Genomic DNA, 16,457 nt, shown 5'->3' with positions numbered 1-16,457 from the left:
TAAAATTGTAAAAATAAACACAGTCAAACAAAAGAAATACCGTTAAGAATTTATAAAATAGAAGCAGAATAAAACGCAAAAACCGCGGCGCAATACAATATCCATTATTTCCAAAAACGCTACGATGTTACCTAATAATCCTCACCGTCCCACGCAACTTACAATCGTCCGCCTTTAAAAATCAATGACGTAATTGTTCACGAAACCGTTGGCCACCAAACTCACACTCAAACACACCCCATCGAAATCCATCCAACCTGATGTTTTTTCCAAAGAACGCACGTTAGAGAAAAGGATCCCGTGCAGTCAATGCTCAAGCGACAGTTCCATGGCAAACCAATGGTAAAATATCTTGCAGAAAAGTCGAAAGATAAAACAGAAATTCATCAACAGAAATTATTCTTGATATAATTATTCATTGATTCTTCTGCATTTTTTGTTATAAAATAATATTTGCTTAATTTTTCAGCATATGGTCGAGTCGAAATTATAAATATAAAAACGGTAGGAGAGGCGTCGAATCTGCTATCTCACTTAAGCTACTATCAAACAAACAATATGAATGGATACGAATTAAAAACAGGGTTTTTCACGGAAGACGATCTGAGTGAAGAGGAGAGAATGGGACTAAACAAACGTTACAATAATAATCATATTTTCAAAGAAACTGACGAAATAGTACTGAATACGATAGCTGAACATATGAATTTCACATATAGACGGATGCGTCCAAAGGATAATAAATCCTTCGGCTATCAGTTACCTAACGGGACGTACGTCGGTGCATTAGGTATTAATGTAACGATATTTCTGTGGAATTATTTGCTAGGATAGTTCCTTTTGTTTTTGTTCCGTTTCTCTTTTGATTGTCATATGATAATAACTAGCTTACACAGGCGATGTAATATACGGTAGAACGGACATCTGCTTCGAATCCTTTTTCATAAAGAAATATAGTACTGATGTCGAGGAGGACGTAAACTTCAGTGTATATATGGACTTCGACAGAGTATGCGTGATCGTTCCTAAAGCAACCAAGATACCCAAGGGACTTCGACTATATCATTTTTTTCCGCTCTCAGTTTGGATCTGTACAACGTTGTCGCAGATCTTTGTGTATCTAACGTGGTATTTTCTGCAAAACTTCACTCCAGGAAGGTAGATACATAATCATCAGAACATCAGTCGATTATTTATATAATGTAAGCGAAAAGACACATTCATGCTTTCAGAACGAAAAAGATAAGTTTCTCTGCAACGATCTATCGATTGTTTTTATTAAACATCGGTTGCTCTCAAAAGTGGCCGAACACGAATGCTGAAAGAATATTACTATCGGGCATTCTCCTCACTAACATCACTATAACTAGTCTCTTCAGTGGTATTTTATACAACAGCTTCGCGCATGATATGTATTACCCAGATATTGAGACTCTTCACGATTTCGATGCTTCGGGATTGCTGATTTCATTGATATCTCTCGGTCTAGCTGATCTCTTTGACGATGATAATAGTTCAACGCTCATGCGAAACTTGCGAAGTAAATTGCGATATGGTGAAAACTCCATATTCAACGCGGCTTATTATCGAAATGGCTCGGGACTTGGCAAAGAAAATTATTTCCCATACACGGATGCGCGATACGTCGATGAGGATGGTGGACCGTTGCTTCATCTTATCAAAGAATGTCCAGGTACGAATGTTGTGAAAAACGATATTATTCATAATAATAATCTTTTCACATACACATATTAATACCGCTATTGTATTAGGTGCATTCTTCTTATCGTATTTGCTGCCCAAGAATTCGATTCTGCAAGATGGAATAAACACGTGGATCGGTCGAATGAATGAAGCCGGTTTAACACTGTTGTGGAAGAAACAGACCATTCAAACTCTTGTTCTTCAAGAGAAGGCTGAACAAAAAAAAAGAAAAGCTGAAAAGAAAACGATCGACTTCGTGCCATTCAATCTATCCGATGTGCAATCTTCGTTTTATATACTGCTGATAGGGCTATCGGTATCTGCGATAGTATTTTTGCATGAGAAAGGCTGGCTGAGAAGTCGACCGTTATTGCGCACCGAGAAATCAAACTCGGAATCTACTATCGGATGCTAGTCATGAAATCGTAGATAGAACCACGCCTATTTCATTTCAGTTCTTTCTTTTGCGAGATTTTTTTCAAGGAATAAAATTGCAAAAGTACGCATAGGCGAAGTATAAAAAAAGATATAAAAAAGAAAGATTTCTTCTTTCATGCTCCTGTTTTCTTCCGTTCCAATTCCCTCGATTATAGGCGAATTATTGTAGTAAATCTCAATGAACCCAGTAGAGAGTGCAATCTGATCTAATGGCAATTTCATCTCTTCGTACTCGACAAATAGAAAAATACAAGATATAAAATATTATCGTGCTAATATTTTAGACCAACACATCAATACACGCGAAACGGATTGTGATTCAATAGGACCTATTGATAGGACCTATAATTGATCGAAGATAAGAAAAATCCTAAATAAAAATGGAAATATAGATGAAATTATAAACTTTTTTCACACATACACACATACATAAATATATATTGTCTTCAAACTAATTTATCCCTAGTACAGTTATTAACATATATACCTTATAATATGAACTGAAAGCGCATACTTGTTTCATGGATTGTATTCAGGACAAATAGATACACACACACTATTATGGACCATCGACGTCCTGCGCGCAGGCTCTTTCACAAGAGCAGAGAGGAAAACGTCGAGAGGGAGTGAAGGATGCTCGTGAATTTTCGCCAATAACATCGCCAGTAGCGCGACAATCCACCGACTGGATCTACTCGTAGTAGCGTAACCTGTTGCCGTGACAAATCTCGAATGACGAAGTGCACAAAGTGCTTAGTTACTAATGATACAATGTTCATTTGATTTATTCGACACATTACATGTGTAAGTGCGTGCGTGTATGTGTACGTACGTAAGATAATTCGAGTTTGTTGTCCTTATAAATGTACAAAGTATATGTTTTTGATGGTATCGTTTTTTTTTTTTCAGATTCTGATTTTCTCGAAAAACGAGCGAAAAAGAGATACTTACTACTAGAGGAAAAAGAGATACTTACTATTAGAGGAATTAAATAATTCAGCGAGATATATTTAATCAGCAAAAATGGAACTGTTGTAACATACAGATACTTGATATAATTAAATTTTGATCGATCCTGTCACGCGTCAATCTACCTTTGCATAGGCAACAGACATTTTTTTCTTCTTTTTTTCTCTCTTTCCTTTTTTATTTCGTAATAACCTTGATGAATAAACATAGAAAGTTGCAAATTACTCGAATGATTTGCTAATTTAAATCGTAGAACATAATTAGTTGCGAATTAAAGATATATCAGCTGTTAAGTGGAACAGAAAATAATAAGATCAGCGACACAGCCAGCGTTACAAATACTTGCAGTTATGCCAGAAATGAAGATGCGAATATTCTTGTCAGATAGCGGAATAGAATATCGCGATAAGTTTTCATGTCTACGGGCAAGAGCGCTTATAACAGGTACCGGATATCCTCGAATACATTCGAGCTGCCGAGACATCTGAAGATCCGGGAGATTATGTCAACTATGTATCAGTTGCAGAATTATATGGATATTTTCCGTAGATTAAATATAACCGACGAAGAGATTTATTACTACGGTCTTGATAATTTGACAAATTATAGAAGTAATTGTATCGAAACGATACACGTTACGTGCTATTGCGACGGTGCGATTCGCGATCTGGCGACGCAATACAAGAATTACCACGGTTACGCTTCCCTTATCGTATGTTCCTTTGGCACACTCACTAATATGCTCAATATCGTTGTCCTCACGAGGAAAGATACAAAGGCGGCGCCCATAAATCGCATTCTCACCGGCCTGGCTGTGACGGACGCGTTGGTGATGTTGGAGTACATTCCTTTCGCAATTTATAAATATTTCGTATTACCGGAGCATAGAATCTTCCCGTACGGATGGGCCGTCTTCGTACTGTTCCATATGCATTTCACGCAGCTTTTTCATACGATCAGTATCGCTCTCACGCTCACTTTAGCCGTTTGGAGATACATCGCCATCAGGTGAGTTTCATGATCTTGAATTCTATTCAAATGTAAAAAGATTAGAAAATCGTTGTCTTATGATCTCTTTCTTTCTGTGTATATGCACCAGATTTCCGCGTTACAATTATACTTGGTGCACCGATAGACGTTGTACGATTGCTCTTTCGTGTAGTTTTGTTGCTCCGTTTTTCGCCTGCGCTCCTAGCTATCTTGTATTTGGAGTAAGTAAACGTCAATTATATTTTACTCGATGTCGTAGTTACGCTTACAATAAATTTAAATTTCACTATGTCAGATAAAGACAAAGATCGTTTATGAGAATGGCACCAAGGAGATTTTGTATCACGTAGACGCTGATTGTTCCATTGATAAAGGATTCTTGTATCAATTAAATTTCTGGATACTTAGCGTAGTTGTTAAACTCTTGCCGTGCGTCCTTCTCACCATCATCATTTGCTGGCTGATAAAAGCCCTTTATAGGTAAAATAACACAGAATATTATATTGACAGATTATTTAATAATGTATATAATTACGTTCGCGTTCTCATATACTTTAACATTTTACTTGATTAAAAGGGCAAAAGGTAGGAAACAAATTTTGAAGAGCTACAATCACTGTACCGCAAAGGCGGCTAAGCCAACCTCATCAGGAATCTCCGATCTCGATTACGATACATCGTTCGATAAAAAGAATGAATGTCCGCGACGGGTGAGTAAATCTGACAGGCGAACGGACAGAACAACGAGGATGCTTGTAGCGGTATTGCTGCTGTTCCTCATAACGGAAATCCCTCAAGGCGTTTTGGGTTTACTTTCTGCGGCCTTGGGGGATTGTTTCTTCCGTAATTGTTATCACAAGTTTGGAGAAGTGATGGATATCTTTGCGCTATTAAACGGCAGCATAAACTTTATCTTATATTGTTCCATGTCGCGGCAATTTCGTATGATTTTTGGACAATTATTTAAACCTAGGATCATAAGCAACTGGCCAACGATGAACCAACACCAAACCGATGTACAAAGCACATATGTTTAACGAAAGAGATTTTATGGAATGTTTTCTCTCTGTTTTTCAAACATAGAATTTAAAAGAGCATGTAATCTATTTATAATGAAATATCTAAATGTGCGTTATAATTTATAAATATATAATGTTATATGATTAATAAAAAATTAAAAAGTGATCTTGAATCCATCCAGATAAAAAAGAAAAGATTTCAAATCAACAGAATCAAAATATATATATTATTTGCAAAATATACTACAAATTATATTACCTTTTCATAAAAATTATTATAACTTTGTTAATAAAATTAATTATAATTATAATTATAATTATCGCATGCATGCAAACTTAAATAAATAAATTTAATAAGTAATTTTTTAATTATGCATACACGCATTTATATTTGATTCTGTGATTTCATCTTGTTAAATATATATCTTTTCGAATATCAAGTAAATAAAAAATAAATATTGCGTCGTTAATTAATCTATTGTACCTTACTTGTGTGTAAAATATGCTACAATAGAAATGTAAAATGTGATAATGTTTCAATAAATAATTTCGTTAAATTTCTGTATGGATGTAATATGCAAATATCCTCTCGGTCTATAAAAAGAGAGTGAAAGAGAAAAATCTAGTTTTTAAACTTCATCAGCACTTAATTGTCGCTCTTCACTCTCTACAACTGGCAGCTCTTGATTAGTATTTAATTCTGTTTTTTCACGCTGCAATTTCTTCGATAATTTTTTCGCCATTTGTGATATCTGTATATATTATAATGTATTATAATATAACGGTTTATAATCATGTAATTAATATGCTACATATTCTGTCAGATGTAACGCTTTAAAGTTTCGATTTTTAAATTACCTGCATATCAACGTCAACAACAGCCATAATATCATTAAGTGCTGTCAACATTTCAGTAGCATTAGCTTGTTTACCACGAGCGTCAAGAATTACTGCATAATTAATCAATATTAGTGGATCCTGAGGAGCTAGGGCGTGAGCTTTCGTCAAGGATCTCTCGGCACCTTCCAGATCATCTAAACGTTTCAGAGCCACTGAAATATAAAAAGAATAAATTTAATAAAGGATCCGCGAGTGGAAGAAACGCTTTCGATCAATATTCCATCAGCGAAAAAAGGCTCGCGTAAAAACTTCAGGATTAATAATGAGCTTTTTACACAGAAAACATGACTCAATGTGGAAAGCTGTTTCTTTAAATATATCGTTAAATCGTTCAATATTTTCTACTTACGACCTAGCAACAGATACGGTGTAGGATTTTTTGGTTCAGCGCTAACCGCAGCGCATAAATAAATCGCGGCAGATGCGGGTTGTCCAGTGGTGAGAAAAACGATTCCGAGATTGCACGACGGAACACAGGACATCGGACTCAAGTAATGTGCTCGTTTCAACGAGCTGATAGCCTACGAAACATTGGAGAAGAAATTTTATTTCTCTCAATAAAATAATTCAAACATCTCCTTTTTAACCCCATCATTATTTTTAATAATATCGATAATGATGCAATTTTATCTGTAATCGAACTTGTGATATATAATGCAATTTTCTCTGTTTTAATGAACTCAATTTTACGATAAGTTTTGTGTATCGAGTATAGTGTATAATTTGTATACTGTTTCACCTATAATGTAACTCATTTTCATTATTAAGCGAAAATTTGCAATTATTTCTCTGTTAATCGACAAGATGTAATCTCGCTTTTCAACTCGTATTCTAGATGCTATCTGAAGTATATATTATAGTATATAGTTATCGCCTGTAAAACAAGAACTAGAGTGTTATCAACGTGCTACGATGCAGTGCAATATTGTGGTTTCCCATTTAATTTCAATATATTCCCAAGAGATATTCTCTCTACTTCTCTTCATGATATCGCGATTCAAAACTTTTACAAGTCACATGGCCACTATTATTTTATAAATAAATCAACGAACATATGGTTTTCCTTCTTTCTCTCCTCTTTTTTAGAATATTCGATAAATCGTATTATGCGAAATGCAAAACGATGCAATGCAACTCGGGAAAATTCTCTATGTCAAAGTTCTCTGTGTCTGATATCTGCTGCAAATATCAAATGCGAATATCAGGCTACAAGCTTTTTAGTAACTAGATCACTGATTGTATTACACACTATCCATTTAAGTAAATATTTTTAGCAACGGAAAAATATATAAAAAAAATTTGTCTCTTTTTTTCATACGATAGTATATTTTAAAAATCAATATTTTAATTATAAAATTTTTTTCTTCTCCTTTATTAATAGACGTTATTGTAAATTTATGTGCTGAAAAAAAGAGGAAAAGCAGAAAAACAGAAAAGAAAAATGGATTGACTTACAGCAACGTATTTTTGTTTTGAGTAGAGACACATTCCGATATTATTCCAAAGCGCTGAAGATTCTGAAATGATTTGTGCTGCTACTTTATACTTTGATAAGGCTACATCGTATTCTCGGTGATTCTGGAAAATATGACTATTCAGTAAAGCGCAAGAGCAAATTCCGCACAAGAGAAGCGTGAGGATAAGTAATTAAATCTCCAGTTAATAAATGTGATATACGCCTTCTAGTTATCTGCATTAGCAGAGTAATGCAATAACACTGTAAAAATTAATGAAATAAAACTTCTATTTAGGAATAAAATAATGGAAAAATTTTGGAGAATTTGGAGAATTTAAAATTAATTTGATGAAACAAATATGAAAGAATGCAAATTAATCGATCATAAATTATATTCGTAAATTAAAGAAAAATGACGAAAAAAATATGAAATCGGATTCTTTTACTAAATTCACGCACCTGCATTATGTAAGCCATGGGCAAAATCGCTTTAACGCAATTAGGCGAATAAGCTAATGCCGCTCCAAATTGCTGAAATGCCCGTTGTGTATCTCCAATTTTTAGATACAAGAGACCCAATTCCGTCGCTGCGTCGATACTCTCGGGATTAGCGCTGAGCGCAAGGAAAGCAAAAGATTATTATGTCGAGATTATCGGGTCAACACAAGTATTAAAGAAAAATACACTCATGGGAAAAATAAGAAATATATCAAAAGAAAAGAAGATTAGTAGAAACGAACGATTCGAAAACTACTATATTAATAATAAATAATAAATGATAAATAATAAATAATAAATGATGAATAATAAATAATAGATGATAATAAAAAATATTCAATCAAATCATATCGCTATATCGAAATCAAAGTAACATTTCTAAAATTTTTGCGTGACATGCGGCTAATGATGTTACTTACTTTAAAGCTGCCGTATAAGCATTTCTGGCTTCTGGAATCATATCATCTAGAAGATAAAGTCTTGCGAGAGCAAGATTGGGCAATTCATTTTTCGTTAATTCGGTTGATCTCTTGAAATGCTTCTTGCCCTCTTGTAATTGATTCAATTTCACGTAAGCTTCACCTAAACAAAACAGAAAAAATATCCGATGTAAACAAGACATCATTATGTTTCACAGCAAAAATATGCAGATAAGTTGAATAAAAATGAAAGATTGTATACAGAAATATCTGCAAAATTATGCGCAAAAAATATCAAGTTAAAGAAAGTAAAAATGCATAGTACATTATCGTTAGTAAAGTAATATTTGTTGAGTGCACTTCTCCAGAAGTTTACAAAACTTGGCTAACACGCGCTACGCGAAGTGTATCGTGCCGTAAAGCGAATTAGAGGAGGAGAACTTGCCAAGACCGTAATATATTTCCCAATCCGGTACAGCGGATATCTTCTCGGCTTCCGTGTACGCGTCTATTGCACGCCTATGACTTCCCATTATTAATCTAAAGTAACGCGTAACATTATTATTACGTGCATCAAACTACAGACAATCCTCTTTCCCCATCGATAATTACTTACAACGATTTCGCTATCTGTTTAACGTTGTCGATATTTGTCGAATTCACATTGTACGCGGTTTGAAAACAATCCAGTGAATCTTGAATCTTGCCTTCCTTTCTGAGAATTAAACCCTATGAAGATGAAAACGACTGTAGATATGTATTGTGTGAATTATATAAAACGAAAGAAAATTTTATAATAAAAAAGATTTATAAATTTCGAATAAAAACTTGGTCCGTTCCTCAGTGCTTTGTACCATGTAATAATAGCAAGTAACGTATATAACTGATTTTCTTTATTGTATCGATTACCGTCGATATCATCTTTACTGTATCGATCACAATCGATCTCACCTTCAAATAACTGGCGTATTCGTGACCGTCCGATTTCATTAGTTCCTGTTCGATTAGTAGCTTGCAAGCACTGAACTCGTGTCTCGTATAATGTCGATGTAATAGCCAATTGCGATTCTCTATAGCTGCTATATCCGGAGCTGCGTGTGTAAACAGAGAGGACGAAAAAACTAGTAAGAAAGAGATGACATTTTTATATATTTTTAAATAAAAAGATCGAGGGGACGCGCATAATTATTCCAAAATCGATCGATCGCTTATGTCACGTACACATTAATAATGTTTGCAATACCTCTTTTGTCCCTGTCATTTCTCGTCCGTTGTACAACTGTATTTTCCTGTAAACGACCGTTACTGAGGACATTATTCGCCATGATTTCCTCTTGCACTAATTTAACTATAATAATATTATGGTATAATTCTGCTTTTGTTTCATGCGCTTTTTGCGCTTGCTCCTTCAACTCCTCTCAATGTTATTCGAAGAAGAGAGAAATGTTATCGCGTTCTATCTCCATGGTAACCGGATAAGCTTCAAGAATATATAAGTCGCGTTCGCACCACACATATGCATATACACATATACACACCTGTCAAAATCGAACAATGTTATTGAATGCTTTAAGCCAAATATAATTCGACTCTTATAATCATTCCGATTAAATTAATTATTGATTATATAACTTGTAGAATAATTAACAACAACATTTTTAACAACATATAATTATAATATTATATAAGATGTATATATCGGCAATTGTAGCGCAAACGAAATGAAAATGATTTCTTGTGCAAAATGTAGAATAAAATTTTTTCATACCAAGCTTTTTCGAAAAAAATCCGTGTATTTGACTAATAATTGAAAATTAGCTTATATACACACACTCACACAAACAATTAAATCAATTTGCGCTTTTTTAATTCGCCGAGTAATATTTTGTGCGCGCGACAAAGAGACTTTTATAAAAAGAATTTTTAACAATTTGTACTAAAATATAAATGCATTATTGACATTTTTGTTGCATTGCTTTGACTTGTACCGAGTCACACTGTTTATATATGTATGTATAAATATATAATAAAATTTTATTCTCTTGCTGAAATGAAATGAAATGTATACACGTAGACGGATCTTCAAAGTTGATTTTGTCAAAAACAAAGTATGAAAAAATTTTATTTTATATTTTCAACTTATATATTTGATGAAGAATCATCTTCATTTCCTTTGAGTCATAATTTTATCCTGTATATAATATAGTAGAAATATTGTTATTGATCACCTGTTCCCGATAGCACGCTACCACTTATATCGACGTTTAAAAATTGTCACTGTGCCAAACGCGATTGATCAATCATGATATTTTGTGTTCAATCAGCACCTGAGCAAACAGGTGTCACCTTTTTATTGATAATAAATCTTCATTCCATCTTCATTCATTTCGTTTGCATTTTTTACATTCTTCCCTTTCCTTTTAACAGATATATGTATAAATATATGTATATTTATATACCCCATTTTTCGAGTGTAGAAAGTAGGAGCGCGAGTGAATTGACGTTTGCCGGGCATGCGCGATAAAACAGACTTGTATGACTCACTGTCATACCCGTTGTCAACACTGCGGCTTCAGATTCGCGGCGCCAAGTGTCTACAATTTGAACGTTATCTAGTCCGAATGAGCGCGAAATACGATACGTGAAAAATTGAAAGAAGTCGGTTAACGTAATCAGCTGTTCGTGAAGTCCATTGAAAATCACCGATAGAAATGAGATGGAGAAAACGGGCGAAAGACACCATGTGCGTTGACAGCGCGATACTTGCAATGGAGTGTTATCAAATGCGATAACACTGACGCATCTCTTATCACTAGCGCTGCAAGATGTACGGCAGACGCTACAACGCGCGTTAACTCGTACATATGTATACATATCTATGTATGTACGGATTCAAGTGTGCTTGCGGTACATAACTGACAATTCCGTGATATTCTTTCTCGGGAGGTGTACGAGTTACAAGAACGGATATGAGGCGCGCAATAAGAGACAATGTAATGTGGAATCGACATGGCAATCGGCTGAGACCGGGGCCGTAAACAGCTGGTTAGGGTTAGGTTATCTCGTCAGTGTGACGTTGAGAGAATTGGGAGTATTTTGCTTATCGCTTCTCGACACCTGTTAACGCGAGTCTTGCTTCACCCTTGACGTTTTCACGTTCTGTATTTCGACATAGAGATAGTAAATGCATTAATCCGTGAAGTCGGCTCCCATGTTTTCCGCCTGGTAACTATTATTATTATTATGCACTTTCAATTGGCGTGAGGGAGAAAAAGATATTGTATAAGTGATATATATCTCTTAATTTAAAATTCTAACAATGTCAGTTTTATGTATCTTATATCAGAACAAAAAAGAATATTGTGATTATGATTTTACAGGGAACAAGTATTCAAATGCAATGTCATGAAAACAAGAAATTAAGACAGAATGAGCTGTTCCGTAGAATTACGCCAGCGTAGGCAACAGGGGATGGCGGAGGATCCTCATAAACTCGCGGCGATGATGAATAAGTCTCAGAGGCTTATACTAGGACTTTTAATTCTATTACTGGTCGATATAATTTGGGTATCAAGCTCTGAACTTACCAAAGTAAGATCAAATTGTTTAGATGTTTACAATCTTTTCTTATCTTTTACCTCTTTCACTGTAATTATTTTACTTGTTCTTACTTATTACCTGCAATTACAAATTACTTTCTTAACTTCTCATTAAATACTCAGAAATTTTTATTATTATTATATATACAACGTGAAGATTACAGTAATAATATATGCTATTTTTCAGTATATTTACAGGGATGCAACTTTTGAGAAACCGTTTTTCAGTACATATATAAGGACATCTATGTTTACATTTTATTTGCTCGGCCTGTGCTTTTGGCCACCTTGGCGGGAACAATGTAATAGACCTGCAACATATATGGTATTTATTGAAATATATATAATTGCATGAAATATGCTCTTTTCTCCTTTATTGTTATTTTAAGATTTTTGTATATTTTGTTTTTTTTATAGTTTATAGATCCTAATATCGAAGATGACAACTTCTATGCGGAAGCTAATACTAGTCTAGTAAGTATAGGAAATTATTTATAAATATAATTTTTCAGTGAGTTTCATTTGAGTTTCAAATTTTTACGTCATATATCATATAAAAGGGACACTTTTTCTAAGTGAATTGAATTGAAAGAGTATATTTCAACTATATCAATAAAATAACTATATTTGAACAATATGAGATAAAAGTAACTTATTGCTACTAATCTAATAAAGACTTATTCTATTACAGAGCGACCCAACGTTTGTTCCAATAAAAACTCCAGATCATTGTGACCGCTCATCGGGTACAGAAAGTGACGATTCGTCTATCCGTTCTGTAAGATTTAGTAAACTAGCTGAGGTGCGCCATATGTCGGAAAGTGATGCCACAGAGGCTTTATTGGCACGGCTTAGTTATCAAGCCAGTGTTAGAGCCGGAGAACACGCGAGACGACAAGCTAACAAATTCTCTGTACAAAAAGTGGCTAAAATAGCCCTCATGTTTTGCTTGTTTGTGGGTAACATAATGTAAAATTCAGTCGAGTAAAATATTATTCCACTGCCATTATACATATATTATCAATATTGTTTTTCTTCCAGTGGTTCATAGCAAATTATACGTATCAGATATCATTAGAGCAAATTGAAGATAAAATTGTGATTGTACTGGCATCAACATCTAGTTTATTCACATTATTTCTCGCTGCCTTCTTTCCCAGTAATGGAGGGGATAAGCTTACATTGTCCAAGTTAGCTGCTGTATTCGTTAGCTTCTTTGGATTAGTAAGTTGCAAGATTATTAGAGAATTTCAATTTAGAAGTAAAATTCAATTTGTATATCGATTCCATACAATCTCTTAGCATTAAAAATAAAAATGTTTAGTTGATTCACACATTAGATATATAATATATCTGAAAAATATTATTCTTTATTTACAGATATTAGTTGGCATCTCAGATTTGACTGTAGAAAACAATAGCAAGTCAATGGGCATAATATTAGCTCTAGTCAGTGCTTTTTTTTATGCTGCATATATTGTATTTTTAAAAAGAAAAGTAGATCATGAAGATAAAATGGATATACCTATGTTTTTTGGTTTCGTGGGAATATTCAATTTAACGCTTTTGTGGCCTTTATTTTTTATCCTTCATTACGGTCATTGGGAAGAATTTGAATGGCCCAATAGTCATCAATGGACATTCCTAATTATAAATGGCCTGATTGGTACAGTTCTAAATGAAGTTCTTTGGCTATGGTAATTTTAATAGATTTTGTAATGCTATATTGTGCATATAATAATATAACTCTGATAAGTTTATATATAATTTGAATATTTTATAATTATATCCATAGGGGTTGCTTTTTGACATCGTCTCTCGTAGCGACAATGGCTGTAAGCTTAACAATGCCCATGTCAATGGTAGCTGATGTCCTCTTGAAAAAAGTTGAATACCCCTATATTTTCTACTTTGGAAGCATTCCAATGTTCTTGGCATTTCTAGCAGTGTCTCTTTTTTCTTATTACGATAATTGGGATCCTGTTATGAACTTAATGAAAAGATTTTTTATCTGGATTTGCAGAAAAAACAGATCTACAAGGTAAAGTATATGTCACGTAAACGTAAAATGAATAATATGTAAATCAAATTATAGCAATAATGCAAACAGTAAAATAATTATGATAATAATTGCAATCATTAATTGTATCACACATGTATTATGATATGAATGTATTATGTATGAAAAATATGAAAATTGAAATTTCAATATTATTATCAATTCATTTTCAGGATTCCAGATCTTGAAGCGGAGCAAACAGAATCCCTAATAGGGATAGATAGTGGTGATCATGAAGCTTAATGTGACAATAATGAGAGGATCGAAAACATGGTAAAACATTTCATGTTATATATGCCGTCATAATAATTAGATCAATAAGCGCGTGATTCTCTCTTATATGTATGTGCCTCCCCATCGGCCGTGAACACCCGTTTCCATTTATATATTTCATTCATACACATTCATTTATATGTCTCAGCGACAGTTGTGTATTACATCCTCTGATATAACGATCATATAAGATTCCATTTTCTCTATATACATATTTCGAAATATTACTTTATTTCACACTAAATCACAAAATAATATTACTGCCGGACAATAATCATTGTGGGTCAAGTTGTAACAAACGCGATTAACATATTTTATTTCTTCGAATCCATTTTTCCGAAACTACCTCTTTATATTTCTTATCGATTTATCATATGAACACTATGTTTTCATAAACTCTACTAATAAGATCTGGTATATAATTGTTATTTCAAAACTGCAGTTTGGATCTTGCATTTTACTCTATTCTATAATCGAATTCATATAAAAAGCAAGAAATTCAGTGTCTTTAACAAAATCTGTATATAGTAATACAGTAAGAGTTGATTGAAATCAAAGAAATATTTGTTTATAAGATTATACTTTTCCTAAATAATATTTTTCATTGCTATTAAGGCTTAATATACATACACATATATATATGTGTATGTATATATGTATATATATAATCATTGTAACATGTTGAAATGATTAAGGAATAACTTATTGGAAAAGATAGATAGTATTGTGTAAATGCTATAAAAAATTCTTGTGTACACCTAGCGCATTCTGTACTTATTATTATTCTTAGTATTTAGCTAATTTTAAACAAAGTATTATAAACAAAATGAATATAGTTTTAATAACTAAAAATGAATGGAAAGAGAGTGTTAATGTGCTTTGGACCAATGAAAAATTTGATAAGTAAAAAGGAATTTGTTGAAATGATGCATTCCTGAGAAATCAATGATGCAAAGTTTTATATTTGATGAAAGCAATGATTTGAATTATATTTCAAATGTCTAGTCAAAACACATCTATGGGGTCAACTATTTATATCAAGTCACTTTCAGATGTATTTTGATAAAGCAAAATGACAAATTTTAATTTCACGATTTATAATTTGATTGTTTTATATATATACAACACAAATTCTATTATTTAAGAAATAATTTGATTTGTTATTTTCTGGTAATTAATGCGCACAAGTTTCACTATGTTTAAATATCGACAAGGATATAAGACGAGTTAGAAGTGTGAAACGAAAATAAATTATATTTATTAATTTCGAAACTCGATATGGAAAAAGGATAGTAATTATTCGAAACAAACGTCATGTGAAAAATTAAGGAAAATTAACGTAAATATTTTCCTACAATTGCAAAATTTATTCACGTGTCACACGATTTGAAATGTCGTACTTTTAAAAAATTAATACATTTCGATTGATCTCGTAATAAAAATACGATATAATATAATGCATTATTTAATTGTATTAAATAATGCATTATATTATATCGTATTTTTATTACAAGTACATTTTCTGACTGTGTAAAAAGAATAAATCGGAGAATCGGAGATTGTATATCTATATTGTACAATATTGGTAATCTGTATAAAAGAAAAAAAAAATATTTGGATAAATGTTGGATAAAAAATTGCAATACCTTTATGAGATGAAAATAAATAAGAGAAAAGGGATAGTTGCAATCTTAGATTAATGATGTGATATAACAATAAATATGGTGCGTAAATTACTTTAGAAAATTACTTGAGTATAACGCGACCCATTAAATTATTGAACTATTAATTGATCGTTCCTGTATGTTATAACCAGACTTGAAATTCAGCTTTTACTTATCAGCCAATGTATTGTGCATAGAAAGATTTTTTTTGTTCTCTTAATTATGTTTATTTTTAAGATACTTGCTAACGTTCTATGCATCATCTCATGTAAAATTTTAAAAGTAATATTTCTCTCGAAACTCAAGACTGGCTATAACTATATTTATTGTATATATAAATATATTCGGTGTAAATATCGTATTATATTTTAAAATTCAACTTACAGTTGTATACATATATAAAAATTATGTGATAATAAAATATAATCCTTAACAATCATTTATATTTGTGTGTTCGTATAGTGTGTAA

The 16,457-nt window shown here is 32.8% G+C and overlaps 4 protein-coding genes across 7 annotated transcripts; 3 read left to right on the top strand and 1 right to left on the bottom strand.

Annotated features, from left to right (window-relative positions):
* Positions 1–403: 403 nt before the first annotated feature.
* LOC145963693 (uncharacterized) lies at positions 404–2,689 on the top strand. Its single transcript, XM_083085819.1, has 5 exons — positions 404–790; positions 888–1,158; positions 1,233–1,693; positions 1,773–2,203; positions 2,679–2,689. Exons 1-4 carry the CDS (start codon positions 559–561, stop codon positions 2,117–2,119), a joined length of 1,311 nt encoding a protein of 436 aa, XP_082941945.1. The 5' UTR covers positions 404–558; the 3' UTR covers positions 2,120–2,203; positions 2,679–2,689.
* Positions 2,131–5,323, top strand: LOC145963692 (G-protein coupled receptor dmsr-1). Of its 2 annotated transcripts, none has more exons than XM_083085817.1 (5): positions 2,131–2,946; positions 3,052–4,119; positions 4,211–4,322; positions 4,397–4,581; positions 4,679–5,323. In XM_083085817.1, exons 2-5 carry the CDS (start codon positions 3,527–3,529, stop codon positions 5,136–5,138), a joined length of 1,350 nt encoding a protein of 449 aa, XP_082941943.1. In that variant the 5' UTR covers positions 2,131–2,946; positions 3,052–3,526; the 3' UTR covers positions 5,139–5,323. The 2 variants fall into 2 exon arrangements, with proteins under 2 accessions (XP_082941943.1, XP_082941944.1); XM_083085818.1 differs by having other exon boundaries at positions 2,131–2,970.
* Positions 4,600–10,794, bottom strand: Bbs4 (Bardet-Biedl syndrome 4). Of its 2 annotated transcripts, none has more exons than XM_083085815.1 (11): positions 10,622–10,794; positions 9,637–9,931; positions 9,345–9,514; positions 9,010–9,122; positions 8,839–8,933; positions 8,394–8,556; positions 7,936–8,089; positions 7,476–7,598; positions 6,370–6,541; positions 5,979–6,172; positions 4,600–5,872 (listed from the first exon to the last, which is right to left on the bottom strand). In XM_083085815.1, exons 2-11 carry the CDS (start codon positions 9,716–9,718, stop codon positions 5,750–5,752), a joined length of 1,389 nt encoding a protein of 462 aa, XP_082941941.1. In that variant the 5' UTR covers positions 9,719–9,931; positions 10,622–10,794; the 3' UTR covers positions 4,600–5,749. The 2 variants fall into 2 exon arrangements, with proteins under 2 accessions (XP_082941941.1, XP_082941942.1); XM_083085816.1 differs by having other exon boundaries at positions 9,345–9,484; positions 10,622–10,793.
* LOC145963689 (solute carrier family 35 member F5) lies at positions 9,372–16,427 on the top strand. Of its 2 annotated transcripts, none has more exons than XM_083085814.1 (9): positions 9,372–9,517; positions 11,774–11,984; positions 12,180–12,317; positions 12,410–12,466; positions 12,684–12,947; positions 13,034–13,216; positions 13,373–13,689; positions 13,788–14,033; positions 14,225–16,427. In XM_083085814.1, the coding sequence occupies exons 2-9, from the start codon at positions 11,823–11,825 to the stop codon at positions 14,292–14,294; spliced, it is 1,437 nt and encodes a 478-aa protein (XP_082941940.1). In that variant the 5' UTR covers positions 9,372–9,517; positions 11,774–11,822; the 3' UTR covers positions 14,295–16,427. The 2 variants fall into 2 exon arrangements, with proteins under 2 accessions (XP_082941940.1, XP_082941939.1); XM_083085813.1 differs by lacking the exon at positions 9,372–9,517 and adding an exon at positions 10,951–11,618.
* The last annotated feature ends 30 nt before the right edge of the window (positions 16,428–16,457 follow it).

The sequence above is a fragment of the Camponotus vicinus genome, unplaced genomic scaffold (assembly GCF_025532165.1).
Source record: "Camponotus vicinus isolate PSW18456_S1 unplaced genomic scaffold, iyCamVici1.0 SCAF_13, whole genome shotgun sequence".
Lineage (NCBI taxonomy): Eukaryota > Metazoa > Arthropoda > Insecta > Hymenoptera > Formicidae > Camponotus > Camponotus vicinus.
Note: the sequence above shows the minus strand (reverse complement) of the source record. Positions and strands in the feature narration are given on the sequence as shown.